The following is a 20,222-nucleotide window of genomic DNA, read 5'->3' on the forward strand; positions in this document are numbered from 1 at the left end:
GGTTCAAATGAGAAAATGGGACCGAGCCAAAAACTCCTCCCCCTCTATCTCATGAAAGCATTTGAGTGCAGTAGAGCATAGTACAGTAGGCACAGACAGACAGTATAGTGACTGGTGCAGGCTAAACTAGTCCAGAAGAGATCATTGGAAGATATCTACTCCAGCCCCTCCTTGCTCCAACAGAGCTCCATTGATTGTACACCAGCTGAGCTGAGAGCCAGGCAGAGGGAAACCCAACATCTGCCTCCCTGGAGCTCACCACCTCTTCAGAATGGACAGAGGCTCTCGGCTGACCCAAGTGATGCTTTACTTTGGCTTTTGCTATGCTGCTGCTGCTACAGGTGGAGCTGGTTTGTCTCTTTAATATGTTTTGAAATGTTTTATTACAATGGATATGGATAGTAATGTAAGTACCGTAATAAGCATCAAGAGGCCGTGGTTTGTAGTGATTCTACAACAGCTAATGTGGGTGTTGTAGTTTGGCCATCTGAAATGTTTTGGATACGTTACAGTATGTGATCCGACATGCTTAAGGTTGTAATTAGTGAAGGTGCAGTGTGTTCAGAAACAGTTGTTGTTTTGTGTTGTTTGGTTTAAAGACAATTATCACAGTTTACAATCAAGGCCAGAGTACAAATAGTCAAAACATTTACAATATACGTTCATTCACTACCTAGGACCACAGCATCAACCACTTAGGGTTCGTTGCAAGGACCACACATCAACCAGGAACGTTGAACAGATTTATTACAATAAGAGGCTGATCGACGATGGTCGAATGTGCAGAAATGAATGACAGAGTTTATTGAATGTACACGATGAATTTACAAATGTTAAAGAATCTCTTTTCAAGATTTCCTGTTGCTTACTGAAACAGTGATTCTGATTGGGGGGGGGGGGGGGGGGGGGGGGGGGGGGAGGAGGGAAAACATCATGTTCCTTTGTCAGTCAGATTCATGCACATCGCTCAATGCTCTCTCTCCCCTGTCTCCTGCAGAGGTCCTCATGAACCCGAGCCAGCCAAGTTGTATCTTCATCGCCTATGATAAAGTGACATGCTACTGGACGCCAGGGAAGGACTCCCCTTCGGACACTGTCTATACTTTGGAGACTAACATGTAAGAAGACACTATCAACCACTACATCAACAATACTTTGTACAAGCAAGTGGTACATATTTCTGTTATACTGTATGAAGGCTAGGGCTATGTGTTGTTTAATTGTTTAATTGTTTATTGTGGATCCCCAATTAGTCTACTCTACAGTGTAGACTAATGGGGATCCACAATAAACAATTAAAGAGTAGTCTCACCTTTGGTGTAGACTCTACACCAAAGGTGAGACTACTCTTCCTGGGGTCCAAACACGTAAAATACAAACATAAAAATCCAAAAGCATTGGAGTAAAAACAACACAACAGAAATAAATAAAAACAAACAACAACAACAAGTGAGTCAAGGCTCACTCAATATTCATGTCAATCAAATATTAACAGTGTCAACTGTACCAGCTCTTCTCATAAACAAAAAGAAATGTATCAGTCTTCCTGAGTAATTACACCAGCAAAAACACTTATACTGACCTTATTTTTACCATACTCACATGAAACCATTATAATTGAAATACTTGATTACAATATATTCTATATGATATTGTGAGAGAGATCAAGCAGCCAAAAAATAACCTGAAGCAGATTCTGGCTGGGCTGGGGGGGGGGGGGGGTGTAGGCTACAAGCTGGCCATGGCGCTGGTACCATACCTACCAATACAGAGAAACAGCCCACTACTGCCTCCCCTAACCCAGAATGTGAATAATGTCAAATTAATTATTTATTTATTTAAAATGTATATTGTTTTTCTGGCCTCATGAAGGGCCGTCCTAAGGAGATCCTAATATTTAAATTGGTAGTAAGTTGTGGAGGTGTTGCTCCTGCCTCAGGCGGCAAGAGATAACAACACCATGTAGCCTATGCTATAATGGCATGAATGCATATATTTTTTAGCTAGGTTTAGTTTCGTTTGAGTCCAAACTCACCGAATGCGAGCACACTCACAACACGAGTTCCATTAGGATGCACGGCCAACACAAGTCACAAGAGCAATAGAAGAAGCAGGCCAGCACTCCAAAATGTTCCTTTCAGGATTTGAATAAGTCTCCTGGGACGGCACACAACAAACGTTTCAGCGTCAAGCCTTCATCAGCGTTGTGTTGTGTAAGGCGGAAATGACGACTAAATACATACAGACCGGAAGTACAATCAATAATTCAATAAAGGTCTATACAGGAAATGCATACTGTACATATGTGTAAGCCCACGGGTTAGAGAAGGACATGAAAATACTGTTACAAAATACATGTCATGTATAAATAATATGACACTTAAAGAATATACAAAATCTTACCATAGAAATACATACAATTATAAAAACCTCACTCAGACATGCTCTCACATCGCTCCCTGAAAGCATGAACACCCTTGAAGTGCACACACAAAAAAATAGAAGGTTAAAAAAGCGACCTAGTGCCTGCCAAGGAAAAGAATCTGACAAAAAACTGCCAGGGAAACGAGGGGTGAGGGGTGAGGGGTGAGGGGTGAGGAGGTACTATTGGTATGGCAAAACAGATCAAGGGGTACATGAGACAAAAAAGGTTGGGAACCACTGGTTTAAGCCAACTCTGCCACTGGCAGAGTTGGACGTTAAGTTTGCATATGGATTTATATTTTAGTTATTCATTCACACCAAGCAAGAAAAACAATAAAGACCTCTAAAAACTTAGGCTACATAAGTTGTAATAGTGTTAACTGATTATTTACTCAGCTTTTATCAATGATTTGTTACTACAACAAAGAATCCTTTGAAAGGAGAGTATATTTGAAAGGTGAGTGTATTTGTCGATGACATTATTGTACGTACGCGCACATGCAAGTGCCTGTCTGCTGCATGCTTATGCTAGCCTGGGTGAACCCAGACTTCAAGGTGATGTCACAGACACACACACGCAAAGCCAGGCCATGGCGGATGTATGAACCTGTGAATGTGGTTCATAACATGCGGTCTACTGTCTCGCTATCTCAATTCTGTATCAATACTGACCTTTCAAACTTCCTGAATACTGCATCTTGCTGAGCTAGATTCCTGCACTTACGGCCACAATTTAATTTCAGGTTGCTGTAAGAGTCATATCACCAGTTTTGAAGTACATGCGAAGATAGTCAGAGATGAGCATTTGAAATATTTGAGAAATGGCACAACTGAAAAAAACATCTATCTCTATATGTTTGTAACGTCCATTTGACTGGTAGTACATGGAGGTCACGTGGAGGCTGGGTTTACCCAGGTTATGCTTATGCACCCATGTTTATGTTTATGTATACAGGACAAGACGCAACTGTAAGTCCATCAAGCCAGCCTTCAGCTGTACCAGGGTCAATCACACACAGTGCTCTGGCAAGATCAGCTCTCCTGACCGCCGCTACTCTGTCAGAGTAACAGCCAACAGCTCCGCAGCAGAAGTCAGTTCACCCACCATCTGCATCTACGCCATGGATGCTGGTAAAGATATCAATTACCAACACCAACATCACTGGTGCCTTGCTCTGCATTGAGTAATAAGACCATTAAAAAAAGTACATAATATGAATTGCTCGAAGCAAAAGTAGAGGATTCAACCATTTCAAATGGAGGATCCCGGCCTTACTGTGAAACTTTCAATAAATCCTTTGATTTCCTCTGCCACGCAACTTCCGTTTGAGGTTTACAACTTGAAGCACTTCATCACAAAATGCTCAAACTGCTTTCAGATGAATCTATTGAGTTTAATTTCAATGCAATAAAATCCTGTTCTAAGCTCTAACATTAATTAATTATGTTTGAACACATGATCAAGTTTAGTATATCCTTTAGAGGTAGGTTCCCTGATATAGTGTCATATTTTTTTAAAGGTAAATATCTTTTTGTAAAGAACCTCTTCAGTTATCTAACTTGACAGTGTATTGATAAGATTGTAAATAAAAACTTGGCTGTGTGATTTGATTAGAAATTATAAATACTGACAATGTTGTTATTGGCTGGGCTTGCTCCATATATATTTCATTTCATCCATGTGGGCACTGTCATTGTCCCATGCTGTATTTTCAACAGTTTGAAGTAATTTGTCCATACCTGACATTGATGTTGCTGAAGTTCAAATATATCTCTACAAATATCTATATATATCTACATATATCTAAAGATATCTCTACATATAGCTAAAGCTATCTGCATATATCTAAATATATCTCTACATATATCTAAATATATCTCTACATATATCTAAATATATCGCTACTTTCTCTCTCCTCCTGACCCATCTGTCTCCAGTGAAGCTGCGCAGGCCAGTCCTGTCTGATCTGAGACCAGTCAAAGACAGACCCAGGTGTCTGGAGCTGCAGTGGCACAAACCTCAAGTCTTTGCTCTAACCCACCAATCTATCTGTTCTGGCCTCGTCAGCTACCAGCTACAATACAGCACAGATGATCAGGTGGTGTGATCATGTACTCACATTCCTTAATTGCTTGTATATTTTGTTGGAAGCACTGGATCTCATACTGTAGTACATAACAAGTGCAAACCTTTAAAGTCCCTGGAAACCAAAATCCACAAAAACCTTCTAACTATTAAATTTAGGGTCTTATGTGAGTAATTGTGTGCCTCAGAAAAGAGGTCTGGATTTCCATTTCCTCATTGAAGAGAGCGGAGCGCGCGGTGCTAAAATGCATGATCTTATCACGTCATAAGATTTAATCGAATCACACACACGCATGCACGCACGCGCGCACACACACACTGACACACATACAGTAGCAGCGGCGAGTGTGTTCGCCGAGCAACACGCGAACACACACACACACACACACACACACACACACACACACTCCATCTCTCTTTCCTTCTCTCTCTCTCTCCTTCTCTCTCTCTCTCTCCGGAGAGAGAGGTCTCCTCCGAGAGAGAGAGAGAGAGAGGAAAATACCTGCTGCAGACGGGACACGCCCACACAGTCCGCGGGAGAAAATACACTCTAAAATGTAATTGATTCTCATGACTTTTGCCATGACTGTCAAACCTAAATTTATATACTTTGCGACGTTCATCATCGTTCAAATTTGACTGGTGGCTTATTAACATAGGTTCCTGTGATGTGATGAACTCAAAATGCTAAATAATAAAAAAATATTTCTGGTTTCCAGGGACTTTAAGCCCACGGCGCAGTGCAGCTTTATGGCACCACGCACGCTCCCACCACCCACATCCCCCTAACCACTCCCCCTACCCCCCGCTTGAATCCCGACTGTACCACCTTCCTATCCCTAGCTACGGCCCCTTTCCCCTAGCCCCCCACCCTTCCTTGCCACCCTACCACCACCCATATCCTCCTAGCCACTCCCCCTACTCACCCATCACATCTCTACTCGATTCCCTAGCCTCACTAAACATCCACCATGAGTGAGTGATTGACTGACTCACTAACTGACTGACTGACTGACTGACAGTCCTGACTTTGCCATCTTCTGACCCCGGTGGGGCCTGCTGGCCTAGCGCCGTGGGAAAAAGAGGTTGAATACCCTATATAACTGTACTTTTGACTGCACCACTGCACTAGCCTCAACACATAATCAGATAATAACTTTGGAATCACATTAACTTAGTGGATATGGAGGTGTGCGGTATGCAGGATTGTTCATTTATTGATATGTTCCTCTTTCTACCAGCCTGAGGCCCAGACAGTGGAGGGTTACCTGGACGAGCAGCTGCAGTACCAGGAGTGTGTAAACACTCTGAACGCAAACGAGACGCTTCATCTCGGTGGTCTGTGTAGCTTCAGCCCGTTTACACGCTACACAGTCCGGCTCCGCCAGCGCTACAAAGACTCCAGTTACTGGAGCGAGTGGAGCGAACAACTACAGAGCTGCACAGGGACGGCAGGTGAGAGAGAGAGAGTGTGTGTGTGCGTGTGTGTGTGCTTGTGTGTGTGCGTGTGTGTGTGTGTGTGTGTGTGTGTGAGCAAGAGAGAGCCAGATAGAGACACACACATTTAAATGATTTATTTATGTCCATATGGATACAAGGTACAAAATACATAAACACGAATAATGCAATCAAATACTGGGAGTTGGTCAATGTTGGTAACAACCTAGCAAATGAAATTGTGGAGCAGAGTGATGGGGCTGGAACGTGGAAAATTGGAGACACCATGCAAAACAATCTACCGTACACTCCATTTTTGTTAGTAGGGTTGAGGAACAGGAAATTATTGATATTGTGAAAAAATGCAAAAACAAAAAGTCCACTGACTGGATGGGTTTTGACATGAAATTAGTAAAAGATATTATACAATATATTGTAAAACCACTGACTTATGTATGCAATCAATCCTTCCAAACAGGTATATTCCCAAACAGCATGAAAACAGCTAAAGTAATTCCAATTTATAAAAATGGAGATCGACACCTATTCACAAATTACAGACCCATTTCTCTACTTCCACAGTTCTCAAAAATTCTAGAGAAATTATTTGTCCACCGACTGGACGATTTCATTGGAAAAAACAATCTATTGTGTAACCAACAGTATGGCTTCAGAGCAAATCGGTCCACCTCCATGGCAGTGATGAAACTGACAGAACAGATTTCCACTGCCATTGATAATAAGCAATATACAGCTGGTGTGTTCATAGACCTTAAAAAGGCTTTCGACACGATTCATCATGAAACATTACTGACAAAACTGGAATATTATGGTATTAGAGGGGTAGCACATTCCTGGTTAAAAAGTTATCTTGAAGATAGATATCAACATGTACAAATTAACAATGATAAATCGGATATGCAGAAAGTAAAATGTGGAGTTCCTCAAGGATCAGTTTTGGGTCCCAAACTTTTTATTTTATACATTAATGACATCTGTAATGTGTCAAACCTTTTGAATTATGTTTTGTTCGCGGATGACACAAACTTATTCTGCCATGGGGAAAATCTGGAAGAGCTTCTGAAGACAATGGAAAGAGAATTGAACAAACTTAAGACTTGGTTTGATGTAAACAAATTATCTTTGAATATAAGTAAAACAAAACTCATGATATTTGGAAACAAAAAAATAGAGAATGAAGTCACACTGAGGATAAACAACATCAAAATTGAAAGAGTATATGAATATAAATTTCTGGGAGTGTTAATTGACCATAAATTAAGTTGGAAATCTCACATAAATCTTGTCAAAAGAAAAATGTCTAAAACCATTGCTATACTTTACAGATCAAAAGACATCTTGAACCAAAACTCATTATACCTACTATATTGTTCCCTTATAGTCCCATATATGGCATACTGTGTGGAGATATGGGGAAATACTTACAAAACCAACATTGAGCCAATTTTTATCTTGCAAAAAAGAGTTATACGAATAATCAAAAGAGCAGAGTACCGTGAGCCTACCAATGCCTTATTTATAAACTTAAACACACTAAAATTCTGGGATATAGTTAAGCTTCAAACCTTGTTAATAATGTTCAAGGCTAAACATAATCTACTTCCAGAATGTCTTCAGACGCTGTTTGAGATTAAAAATACCCAGTATGATCTTAGAAGCACTGGCAATTTTGAAACAACACGGGCAAGATTAAACACTAAACAACACTGTGTGTCTGTGAAAGGGGTAGGCTTGTGGAATTCCTGTGAGGGGGACTTGACGATGTGTGGTTCGATCAGTGCATTCAAAAGATTGTTTAAAAACAAGACGATAAGTAGGTATAGAGAGCCAGACTAATCATGTATTATTGTCATTATTTGTGGATTATGAAGCAGACTAATCATGTATTATTGTCATTATTTGTGGATTATGAAGCAGACTAATCATGTATTATTGTCATTATTTGTGGATTATGAAGCAGACTAATCATGTATTATTGTCATTATTTGTGGATTATGAAGCAGACTAATCATGTATTATTGTCATTATTTGTGGATTATGAAGCAGACTAATCATGTATTATTGTCATTATTTGTGGATTATGAAGCAGACTAATCATGTATTATTGTCATTATTTGTGGATTATGAAGCAGATTAATCATGTATTATTGTTATTATTTATGGATCATGAAGCAGGAAAAAAAGATGGAAAAAAAATAATAAAAAAATAAAAAAATAAAAAAATAAATAAATAAATACATAAATAAATAAATAAACAAAGACAATTAAAAAAAAAAAAAAAAAAGTAAAAAAATAAAATAAAATAAATCATGTACAACTATTAAATATGCATTATAAAGTATGAGCAGGAAGCATGTTCTTTTTTGTTTTTCTCCTTTTTTGTTTTCTTTTCTTATAAAGATTCACACTTGTTTTTCTTTCTTTGTCATGTGCTGTATGTGAATAGGGTGGGCAAAATAAGCTTTTAGCTTCAGCCCATACCTTTTTTTGGTCAAGATCTATGTAAAATGTGTTATGTCTATTGTTTTGATTATATGAAATAGAGGTATTGTACATAGTGTTTGGATGACCAAAAATAAAAAATCTGCAAATCAATCAGTTACAAGTGTGCCTAATTGGCGACCAGATTAATGCATACACAAAAAAGATAACACCACATAGGGTGATGACAATGGCAGGTTGACAAATACAGTTCTACTGCAATACAAGATAACGGTCAGTATCCACTTCATGGGTACAAAAAGCAGCGCCTTCTCCATATTGAGTGGCTACCAAAAATAGCACACACACACACACACACACACACACACACACACACACACACACACACACACCTACCTAGTTCACTGCTTTGTTCAATATTATTAGACCAAATTCCATTGAATATAATGATAAACAGCCAATGTATCACAATTTAAAAACCACTATTTGAATATCATGATGATCACTGTGAACAATAAATAACCATATTTCATCTGCACACCTAATTTTAAACTTGGCCACACCTCATTTTAGACCAGCCCACCCATGGCGCACAGATGGACGCAAATCCAATTAGTATTTGACCAGTGGGGGTGCAGGCCATTCAACTGCAGGGAGTGTAAGGTAACAGTGTTTGCCCTGCCCTGTGTCAGGTGTATGATAGGGCTCAAAGTGAGCAGCAACGATTGTATACAGACTCTTATAATAACCACTGTTGATTGTATGTAATTAATTAGACATAATGGTCCCTATCGTTGCATCGGCGCTGTTTCTAGGCCGAACGCCTGGCGCAGCTCAAATCAGTGGGCGTGGACAAGCGCACTTGATATCGTCGTGCTGGCGCTAGATGCAGCCTCAACCATTACAACCACGCCTTTTAAGCGTAAAATTATGCACCGTCATGCTCATTGGATAACTGCAATAAACGAATTGCACGCTTGCCTTTTTAGCTCCAATTCCAGTGATCCCGCAAAACCAGACGAAAGCCAAACGCTCTGCCCCCCCTCCCCCCTCCCTTCATCCAGTCTGTCTGTCTGCATTATAGGCTATTATTCCATATTATTATGCTTCTCAAACCAATCTAACTGCAGTTTCAATACTGCAAGCATGTAAATACGCTACACTATAGCAAGATCAAAGTGAAAATAATGTTCTAAAGGCATCAGCTACAAAAATATAGCCTATCCCTATATGATGAGATTAATTTTATATTGGTGAAAGTTTGTTCAGAACGATATCGTTTTCTCTCCCCTGCTGCAGGTAGAATGATGCACATAAATATACCCTACATTATGTAAAGTCATTGCATAAATGTGTTTTTATTGTAAAACTAAATGTGAAGTTGGGCCAAGTTATTGGAGCGGACATCACAGTATACCACATGACAGTAGAAGCGCGTTCTGAAGCGCGTTCCGCCGACACTTATCTAAATGACGTTAAATCGACAAAGGATAGCCTATATATAGGCCCAGGAGGACATATATGTTTCACTTAGGGTGGTGTTTTAATTTCGATGATTTATTTGGTCCAATATTGAAATGTTCTACAATTGCAGGCTGTGTTACCATTACACATTATTTTAGATCGACCTTTTATATCTATTTCGCCTCATTTGGTTGCTATTTAGTAGCGAAATTGAGTACCCAATTGCATGCTGGGGCATTCACAGGCAGTCAGAGAGAGACAGTCGTATTGTGCCTGTCAGACTGCCTGCAGCCTCAAAGCGGTATGGACGGAGTTGTTTTACCCAGGCTGGACGCGTTGTCACACAGGCTTGTGACAGTAACTCAACGCGGAAGGATTTATTTCACAATAAACTGGTAAACGCACACCAATGCCTGCTCCTGTCAGTAGGAGAGAGGGAGAGAGTGACACAGAGAAGGGTGACAGAGGAGAGAGGGTAGGGACTGGCCCACTGAATAGGCCTGCTTTTCAAAGGCGCAAGGCGCTAAATGTAGGCCAGGTGCGAAGATAGCAGTACGCCGGTAGTTAGCGCCGACACGCCCACTTTGGCCCATTCTGGGACTGCGCCACGCCCATTCGGCCTAAAGCGCATTTGGCAGCCTTAAGCTTCTGGCATACTCTTCGCGCCCAGCCAAGCGCATAGGGCGCACGGCGATTATGACGACATCGCACGGGGCGTGTCGGGGGGCGAGGCCTGAGCGCAGCGCGGCGCGTCCATGGAGATTTTTCTATCAGCGCGTCGGTTTTGCTGCCTGTGCCTGTGAGATCTCCGTGGTAGGCTAGCAGCGGATATCTGCTGTGATTGAGTCCTCACCGTCGTAAAGTCGCCTTCAAAGCATGCTGTTCGATTATAACGAACTAGTTGTGTGGCTTAGCCTTCCCAAATGTGGAGGGGTCGTTTTTTATAATTTAATACATAGAATTGGGAACGTTACATTCAATTTCATTCAGACTGCCTGGAGCCTGGAGCTGCGCACTGAGTATGTTCTGTTTTGGCCCGCGCAGAGTGCGCGCGCCCTCCTCTGAGCCCCGCCTCCAGCGCGTGCGCGAAGAGTATGCCAGAAGCTTTAAGCTTCTGGCATACTCTTTGCGCCCAGCCAAGCGCATAGAGCGCGCGACGATTATGACGTCATCGCACGGGGCATGTCGGGGGGCGAGGCCTGAGCGCAGCGCGGCGCGTCCACGGAGATTTTTCTATCAGCGCGTCGGGGTTTTGCTGCCTGTGCCTGTGAGATCTCCGTGGTAGGCTATCAGCGGATATCTGCTGTGATTGAGTCCTCACCATCGTACAGTCGCCTTCAAAAGCATAATGTTCGATTATAACAAACTAGTTGTGTGGCTTAGCCTTCCCAAATGTTGAGGGTCGTTTTTTAGAATTTAATATATAGAATTGGGAACGTTACATTCAATTTCATTCACACTGCCTTTCACTGATCGCCGCCATTTCTGGAGCACTCACTATGTTCTGTTTTGGCCTGCGCAGAGTGCGCGCGCCCTCCGTGGAGCCCCGCCTCCAGCGCGTGCGCGAAGAGTATGCCAGAAGCTTAAAGCTTCTGGCATACTCTTCGCGCCCAGCCAAGCGCATAGGGCGCACGGCGATTATGACGACATCGCACGGGGCGTGTCGGGGGGCGAGGCCTGAGCGCAGCGCGGCGCATACATGGAGATTTTTCTATCAGCGCGTCGGTTTTCGCCTCCAGCGCGTGCGCGAAGAGTATGCCAGAAGCTTAAAGCCATATTGATATCGTCCCAAAACAGGCGCAAGGCACGTTTTTTTGCGTTTAAGGCCCGTTTTAGCGCCGAAGGCTTGTGGGAGAATAGGGCCCAGCGTCTCTATTCATGAATGCTGATTGATTGCCTACGACTACTGATTGTTATGATGCTGCTCTCTTGGCCAGGTCATTCTTGAAAAAGGGATGGGGGACTCTGGTTGATGACAATATACTGCTTCTTGTTAGTTTGTGTGTTTATTTGTTTGTTTGTTTGTTTGTTTGTTTGTTTGTTTGTTTGTTTGTTTGTTTGTTTGTTCCTCATTGTTTCTCCCAGCTCCGATCGCTGTTCCACAACTATGGAGAACTGTAAAGCCTTCAGATGTTCCTCACCAAAGACAAGTGACCCTACTGTGGAAGGTGAGAAAATAGTTTGAATAGTTAGTTAGATAGTTATTTGCTTACCTGCTTGCTTACTTACTACTTGTAAAACTAACCATCTTTTAAAAGCCTAAATGCTATTTCTCACTGTCCTGTTCTCTGACTTTCTCTGAGAATAATGTCCATCCTTGAATTCCTGTGACTCCGTGTGAATTAGTATCAACATCCATATTGGGCCTCCTGTTAGCGTTTCAGCATATCCTTAAAGGAACACTCCTCCCATTTTCAAACAGCTTTGTATCATTAGAACATCAGTAGTATATCATAAAACTGTAAACGGTTTTGAAGTCTGTCATTTAATTTGACAGTTACTGAGTGTTAAAGGTCCACACTAACTCAAATGAATAACTCATAAACTCAAATCAACTCTCAATAACTGTCAAACTAGATGAATGATGAATAGTTTGACAGTTATTGAGAGTTGATTTGAGTTAATGTTATTAATTTGAGTTAGTGTGGACCAGTGGTCCACACTTTAACACTCAATAACTGTCAAATTAAATGACAGACTTCAAAACAGTTCAGCAGGGGTTGTAGCCATTTCAGTGGTCTGTACAGACCATTGGTCTGTACCACTAGGGGGGCGCTAAAGCGAATGGTCCGGACCAGTTGGTGTGGTCCGTCACTGTACCACGGACCACTGGTGTGTGGTCGGTCAGGTGGTCAGTGTGGTCTGTCATGTGGTCCGTCAGTGTTCCTTCTCATTTTAATGCATGGTCAGTCAGCACAGACGCTCTGACCATGGTCCGGACCACTTAGTGTGTGGTCGGTCAGCTGGTCAGTGTGGTCTGTCACGTGGTCCGTCAGTGTTCCTTCTCATCACAATGCATCAGTCAGCGTACAGGTGCTCTGACCATGGTCCGGACCACTTAGTGTGTGGTCGGTCACCTGGTCAGTGTGGTCTGTCACGTAGGCTACGTGGTCTGTCAGTGTTCCTTCTTGTCACAATGCATCAGTCAGCGTACAGACGCTCTGACCATGGTCCGGACCACTTAGTGTGTGGTCGATCAGGTGGTCAGTGTGGTCTGTCACGTGGTCCGTCAGTGTTCCTTCTCGTCAAAATGCATCAGTCAGCGTACAGACGCTCAGACCATGGTCCGGACCACTTAGTGTGTGGTCGGTCAGGTGGTCAGTGTGGTCTGTCACATGGTCCGTCAGTGTTCCTTCTCGTCAAAATGCATCAGTCAGCGTACAGATGCTCTGACCATGGTCCGGTCGATTTAGTGTGTGGTCGGTCAGCTGGTCAGTGTGGTCTGTCACGTAGGCTACGTGATCCGTCCGTGTTCCTTGTCATCTTAAGGCATCGTCAGTCAGTGTACAGCATCGTCAGTCAGTGTCCAGCATCGTCAGTCAGTGTACAGCATCGTCAGTCAGTAGTATAGTGGTCGTGACCATGACCAGTAGTACAGTGGTCGTGACCATGGTCACGACCACTTGCCTTGATGTGTGGTCGGTCATGTGTGCCTGTGGTCTGTCACGTAGCCTACGTGGTCCGTGTTCCTTCTCGTCTTAATGCATGTCAATGACCATCATTGTTGGGCATTTACTAAAGAGCACTGCAGGAAGATAAGCTATAGAGGGAACACTGACCACACAAGGCGGAGGACCACGTAACGTACGTGACAGACCACACTGACCTGACCACCTGACCGACCACACACGGGGTCCGGACCATGGTCGGTGCGTCTGTACACTGATCATAAGACGAGGAGGAACACTGATGGACCACGTATGTGACAGACCACATGACCGACCACACAGTGAAGTGGTCGTGACCATGGTCAGTGCATACAAAGCTGTCATGGCATTATTTTCCAACTGAGCTGAGCGGCCTGGCAGAATGAGTTTGTCTTCATGGCTGAGCTGACTGAGGAAATGTGTTAAATCAATTTAAAAAACTCTATTCAAAATTATTTATCTCCCATTCATATCTAAAAAATAATGTGTCTAAGTTCTAGCTCTTTCCTCCTGTCGTTCGTTCAGGGTGCCCTAGATTAACTTACATGGTATTTTGTTGGCTTTGTTGTGGCACAGGGGAATTCTTGCATCCATGTAATCACACAGACTTATTCCTGTTAATTCTTTTATTCTCTTCACTGGAATTTTCCCATGTCTCCTTTATGTGCATCATTTTCCCATGGTGCAGCCGAGGGCAACACGAGCCAAACTCATGTGAGTCAGTCAGTCAGTCAGTCAGTCAGTCAGTGAGGTGATGCACATCGTCAGAATGCCCTCTGGGTGAAGCACACAGAGCGTGGGCCTGTAACTTAGGGATCTGTGCTTGTTTTCTCCTACAATCGGTTTCCTCTGGTGAAATAGAGCCACAGGGAGCAATAATTTCCTCTTGCCAATAAGTTATTGCTAAGGGCATCATTTCATCTTCCGCTCAATAACAAGCACAATATTGTTCTTTATTATTGTCTTTTATTTGCTACACAGCATTTCAATAGATGTCTGCAAGATCCGATTCCTCACTCAATTTGGTTGCACCTTTGGTGCTCAGCCATTGCTGTGATGATTTTGCTCTGCATCTTTTCCATGTTTTTTTTCTGTCGATGACGTTTCATTTTCTTTTGTTAATATTTCCTTTGTCTGTTCTTCCATGGTGGCTATCGCTGCTCATGCCAACTAGGTTACTCAGTTCTAGGCTACGCAATTCTTCTTCTCCAAAGAAACTGCTGTGAAACAGCTGGGAACAAAACACATCACTTTCTAGGTGTGCAAGAGGAGTTAGCATCTCAGAGCTACTTGACACCGACTGTTTAGAGGTGTGTTGTATCTTGTGAAGAACAGTCTGTCTACAACATCCTATACTTTGGAACACTTTAATGAACCATTTGGTGTGGCATACCCTCCCTCACCTGTGAGGGTGCGAGGCCCTAATTGTTCCTGGGAGCTGATTCGACAAGCAAGGCTCCAGCGATGAAAAGGCATGATCGCAGTAATTATTGATGACAGCAATAAATATAAATGATCGGGTATTATGTTAAAACTAGGTGTAGGCCAGTATTGTCTAGTTGTGATTTAGTGTTCAGGGGGATGGGGGCTGTTCTGAGCTGCCGTGGGTCCTGACCACCTGACCGACCACACACGGGGTCTGGACCATGGTCAGTGCGTCTGTACGCTGACTGCGATGCATTAAGAGGAGAAGGAACACTGATGGACCACGTAGCCTACGTGACTGACCACCTGACCGACCACACACTAAATGGTCCGGACCATGGTCAGAGCGTCTGTACGCTGACTGACGATGCAAGGAGAATGAACACTGACGGACCACACTGACCACCTGACCGACCACACACTAAGTGGTCCGGACCATGGTCAGAGCGTCTGTACACTGACTGATGCATTTTGACGAGAAGGAACACTGACGGACCCCATGACAGACCACACTGACCAGCTGACCGACCACACACTAAGTGGTCCGGACCATGGTCAGAGCGTCTGTACACTGACTGATGCATTAAGAGGAGAAGGAACACTGACGGACCACGTGACAGACCACACTGACCACCTGACCGACCACACACTAAGTGGTCCGGACCATGGTCAGAGCGTCTGTGCTGACTGAACATGCATTAAAATGAGAAGGAACACTGACGGACCACGTGACAGACCACACTGACCACCTAACCGACCACACACCAGTGGTCCGTGGTACAGTGACGGACCACACCAACTGGTCCGGACCATTCGCTTTAGCGCCCTCTAGTGGTACAGACCAATGGTCTGTACAGACCACTGAAATGGCTACAACCCCCTCTCAAACAGTTTACAGTTTTCTGATATACTACTGATGTTCTAATGATACAAAGCTGGTTGAAAATGGGCGGAGTGTTCCTTTAAGAGTCTCATTTCCCCTATGAAGGCCCTTTCATGCCAGTGCCAAGTATGTTGGCTGATGCCCCACTGACCCGTCAATCCTCGTCTCAGTGTGTCAATCTGTCTCCCATCCAGTTTCCTCCTGTGAGTCAGACAGCTTGTGCCAGCCTGTGGTTTCATGTGTCCTGCCAGTCTGAAAAATCCCACAATGCACTGGGAAATGGGAGCTTTCTGAGCCTGACAGCCACTTCCTGTCAGCTGACCGTGCCTGTGGAGCGCTCCTCCTGCTCTCTGACCATGTGCAACTCTGCCGGCCCCTCCCCTGCAGCCCGGGTCACCCTCCCTGCTCCCACAGACGCAGGTCCGCCCTGCTCAGTCTCAACACTGCAGCATGAATGCTTTTCTAACAGTCAGTGGCAGCTGGTGAATGTCTGACCTATAGCAAAAATAGGGCCAGATGATATGGTTGAAATCAATATCATAATAATCACAAGGATTTTTCTCAATATCAATATATATGATGATGGTTCATGTCATGTGCTGTATGCATGCAAAATGATGTTAAATAATCAAATGAATGTTCATCTCATTGAACCGAATGGTAATGTTAGGTGTGATGTCAAACAAATCTTACATTTCTAAATGATATCCCTACCATACCTCATTATATTTTGTAAATAAAATGTGCATGTCATCATCAATTTAGACAGCAGAAATGTCTATATATCTGCTGTATATCAGTGATTTCTGTCAGAATATAGAGCTATTTAATACTCATTTTAACAAAAAAATATCGCTTTTTACAACAGCTAAGGTAATAATCTGTAGATTGTTGATATAAATAAATGGTCTATTTTGCTACTATCTATCACAATAGGATACTGTATATAATAGTGATTCAACCTGTAGCCAGTTATTTTGGATTATATCACCATGATCTTCTCTGTCAGTGCTCAGTGCCATGGAGACGATCAGTGTGAACGTATTGAACGACTACATCCTGGAGGTCAGATGGTCGGCGGTGAAAACTCACTCACTCACTGGCTTCCTGATAGAGTGGGAGTCGGCGTCGGAAACAGCCAATCATAGTCTGCACTGGGAGAGACTGAGCCATGAGGCCAGCAGCATCATCATCACTGGTAAGCTCAATATTTAATCTTTATTATTACCAGACGGGTCGATGAAGAACAAGGACTTATTTACCAAGATGCAATGAAGCCAATGAAATGTATTTCAGCTCTTAAAACAGACTTGTCCTACCCCTATATAGGGAGCTTCAATACCGGTATATATTAGAGAAAGTCATTATTACCTCCCATGCTCAGAAACAAGAGAGAAGAATATCACTCAGTTCCTCTCCGGTGATGTCACACAGTTGGACAGCTCCTATTTCTCTCATTTATTTTCCCTCAAGGGTCAGAGCAGAGGAACACTGTCAGGGTGATATGGGATATGGCTCTGACCCTGTCAGGGCGATATGGCTCTGACCCTGGTTATCTGTGCGATTGGATGCTTGAACTACCTTGATTTTTTTTGTTGTTGTTGACAATCTGGCAGCTAAATGCTATGGGTAAACCCATCCCCCACGTGACCTGCTCTCAGACCTGTTCTCAGTCACTAGGCTCTGCATCAGTGCCACCAACTCAGTTGTGTGTGCTTGTACTTTATTGTTCTCGCCGAGTAAAGTATTTACAGTATGATTCTGATTGTAGATTTGCTGCCAGAAGTGCGATACAACGTGAGTGTGCGGCCCGAGTTTGGCAGTGAGAGTGGTGAAGCAATTTCAAATCAGACGTATACCAGACAAGGAGGTATTGTACCTTTACTCATGATGAACAAATAACAACAGGACTTTGAATTAAATAATTTGTGTGCTTTAATTGTGCTTGTTTTGGTATTAGTTCAAATCTTATTTCAAGCAAGAAAAATGCAAGTCAAGTGAAATGTATTTAAGTGCTTTTAAGATGCAGGTGTGTTATCAAGTATTCTACAGTGAACAAGAGACACAGATGTGGATACAAGCTTAGATCAAAAGCAATTTAATGTGTTTTTACGTGGCGTATAGTCATCCATCCATGAGATCTTGACATTCATCAAAGTGTGCCCTGTCTCCCATTTGGCACTCCAGATCTATTATTGTATATCAGAGATGGGCAGTATTTTAAATACATGTATTTCAAATATGTATTTCAAATACATTTGTGTATTTTGTAATTTGTATATGTATTTTAAATACATAAAATACATTTTATTTCATTTTATTCTCAACTGGACACATTTTAAACATTGACACAAGGTTTAAATTGTGGAATAAAAAAAACGCAATGTGAGATGTCACTTCTACTCCGCCTCTGATTGGCTTACCCTCAGAACAATCTCAACCACAAATCAGAGGCAGAGTAAGGTGGGAAACTAGTACTGAAGCCTTGTGTTGGTGGAAATTCCCCCAGAGATGAAGTACCGTACTACAGTAAATGAGATGATTAGATATTGCATGCTAAGGCAAACACTGCCCTATCTGCAAATGAAAGTGTTTACTGCATGCAAACCAGTGTATCATATTAGAGAGACACAGCTAACGCTAATTCAATAAAACAAAGCAAAACAACAACAATAACAAAAGGATGTTTGGTTCTGACCTTTAGCGGGGTGCAGAACCATGAGTCCCCCTGACCCTCTGATTAAAGCTGTGATGAACCCGACAGAGTGCCACATTACAGCAGGCTGATAGAGTAGAAGTCTAATGCTACAGCCTGATGCCTGAATGATTATAAGCCTGTTGATTTAACTGTCATGAAGGTGTTTGAGGAAGTCTAACTCAAACAGGAAAGGAAGTCTGACTAGTACTGAAGCCTCATGTTTGTGGAGATTCCCCCAGAGATAAAGTACTAATGGTTACATAAGCCTATTGCATGCTAAGACAAACACTGCCCTATCTGCAAATGAAACTGTTTACTGCAAGCCATCATATTAGAGAGACACAACTAATATTAAAAAAACACCTCCGTGCCCAACTCAGCTCTACAAAATGGATACATAAATATACTGTTACAAAGCTGACAACCTCCCTGTTTCCATACATTAGCCACAGGATTAGCAAGTTCCCCTCACCACGAATGCCATACTGCGGCACCATGGTTACATGTTCCTGAAAAGTAACCTTTTGTGGTGGAAATAATGTTGCTGTATTTCTATGTGTGCAGCATGTTAAATAAAGACTAGGCATATGTGACAATTTAGTGACATGGGGCCTGTACTACGAATGTTGGATAAGAAGATCCAGGATCTGTCCCTTGATCTGGTTTGTCTAAACCAGATCAGCTCGATTGTAGTTAACTTGTACTACGAACGTCGATTGCCACTCGTTAACGCGAACCAGGTTTTTCTAATCTAGCTGACAGCTTGTGCACATGAAAATGCCCGTGCACTGGAGCTCGTGCCCACAAAAGAGGCGTGGTTTTTAACAACTGCCAATCACAGTGCAATATGGACTGCTCCAACTCTGACAGCGCCAGACACGCCTATTTCCTCATTTATTGAAACCACAAATACAAATCTGCGTTGGATATTATTACTGTTCCTGAATGACTGTAAAGTGACCACTTTTATCCACACCAGTAATTTCTTTGAAGAGCGGTTTCGTAGGCTATCTACAGCTCTCTATCTACAGTCTTTTGTGGAAGCAATGTGTAATCTATCTCAGTCCAAAATCCGTATGTATAGACCATTTAGTCTCAATGAATAATAATGATCTCATGATGTGTTTAGTCGCACTGTGCGACTAAACACATCTGAGATCATTATTAGGCTATTTGATTGAATAATTCCTATAGGCTATTAAAAAGAATGATAATAAAATAAAAAAATGCTTCTGAACTGAATTGACACGGTACGTGCGGGCATATATTTCATTTATAAAAAATAGCCTATTTTGTGGTCACATATAGCCTATAGGCTATTGTCAGCAGAGCGCATATCTCCATATTTCATATAATGATGCTGGAAATATGAAGTTCAATCACATCATACAGGCCAAAAGCAACACAGTTGCAGCTGCAAAATGCAGGAGTAGCCTATGAATCATCTTAATATGATTAAGATGATTAATCATCATGATGATGATATGTGCAGGTGATCCCATATTAAATTGCTTAGATGTAGTAGGCTATTCTAGCATGTAGGCTATGACCATTTCAATTCCAACCCAACGTCAGTCTCAGCTCCGTTGCGCACACGGCACCGTGCGCTTTGGAGACGTTTATTTAACCTTTTTATGCCGGTTTAGTGATATTTCTCCACTCACTATTCAGCTGCAATCGATCAGCGGGGTCAAA

At 42.5% G+C, this 20,222-nt stretch overlaps 1 protein-coding gene across 1 annotated transcript in view; it reads left to right on the forward strand.

Annotated features, from left to right (window-relative positions):
- Window positions 1–271: 271 nt before the first annotated feature.
- Window positions 272–20,222, forward strand: part of LOC310786030 (interleukin-31 receptor subunit alpha-like) — a gene marked incomplete at both ends in the record, with an annotated part of 25,161 nt that continues 5,210 nt past the window's right edge. The window contains 9 exons of the mRNA XM_083647215.1: window positions 272–350; window positions 998–1,118; window positions 3,380–3,555; window positions 4,363–4,523; window positions 5,752–5,965; window positions 14,210–14,235; window positions 16,024–16,249; window positions 16,839–17,027; window positions 17,303–17,387. Coding sequence (XP_083503341.1) covers window positions 272–350; window positions 998–1,118; window positions 3,380–3,555; window positions 4,363–4,523; window positions 5,752–5,965; window positions 14,210–14,235; window positions 16,024–16,249; window positions 16,839–17,027; window positions 17,303–17,387 — 1,277 coding nt within the window. The remainder of the gene's footprint in view (window positions 351–997; window positions 1,119–3,379; window positions 3,556–4,362; window positions 4,524–5,751; window positions 5,966–14,209; window positions 14,236–16,023; window positions 16,250–16,838; window positions 17,028–17,302; window positions 17,388–20,222) is intronic.

The sequence above is a fragment of the Poromitra crassiceps genome, assembly GCF_964638095.1.
Source record: "Poromitra crassiceps genome assembly, chromosome: 12".
In the NCBI taxonomy this organism is placed as follows: Eukaryota; Metazoa; Chordata; class Actinopteri; order Beryciformes; family Melamphaidae; genus Poromitra; species Poromitra crassiceps.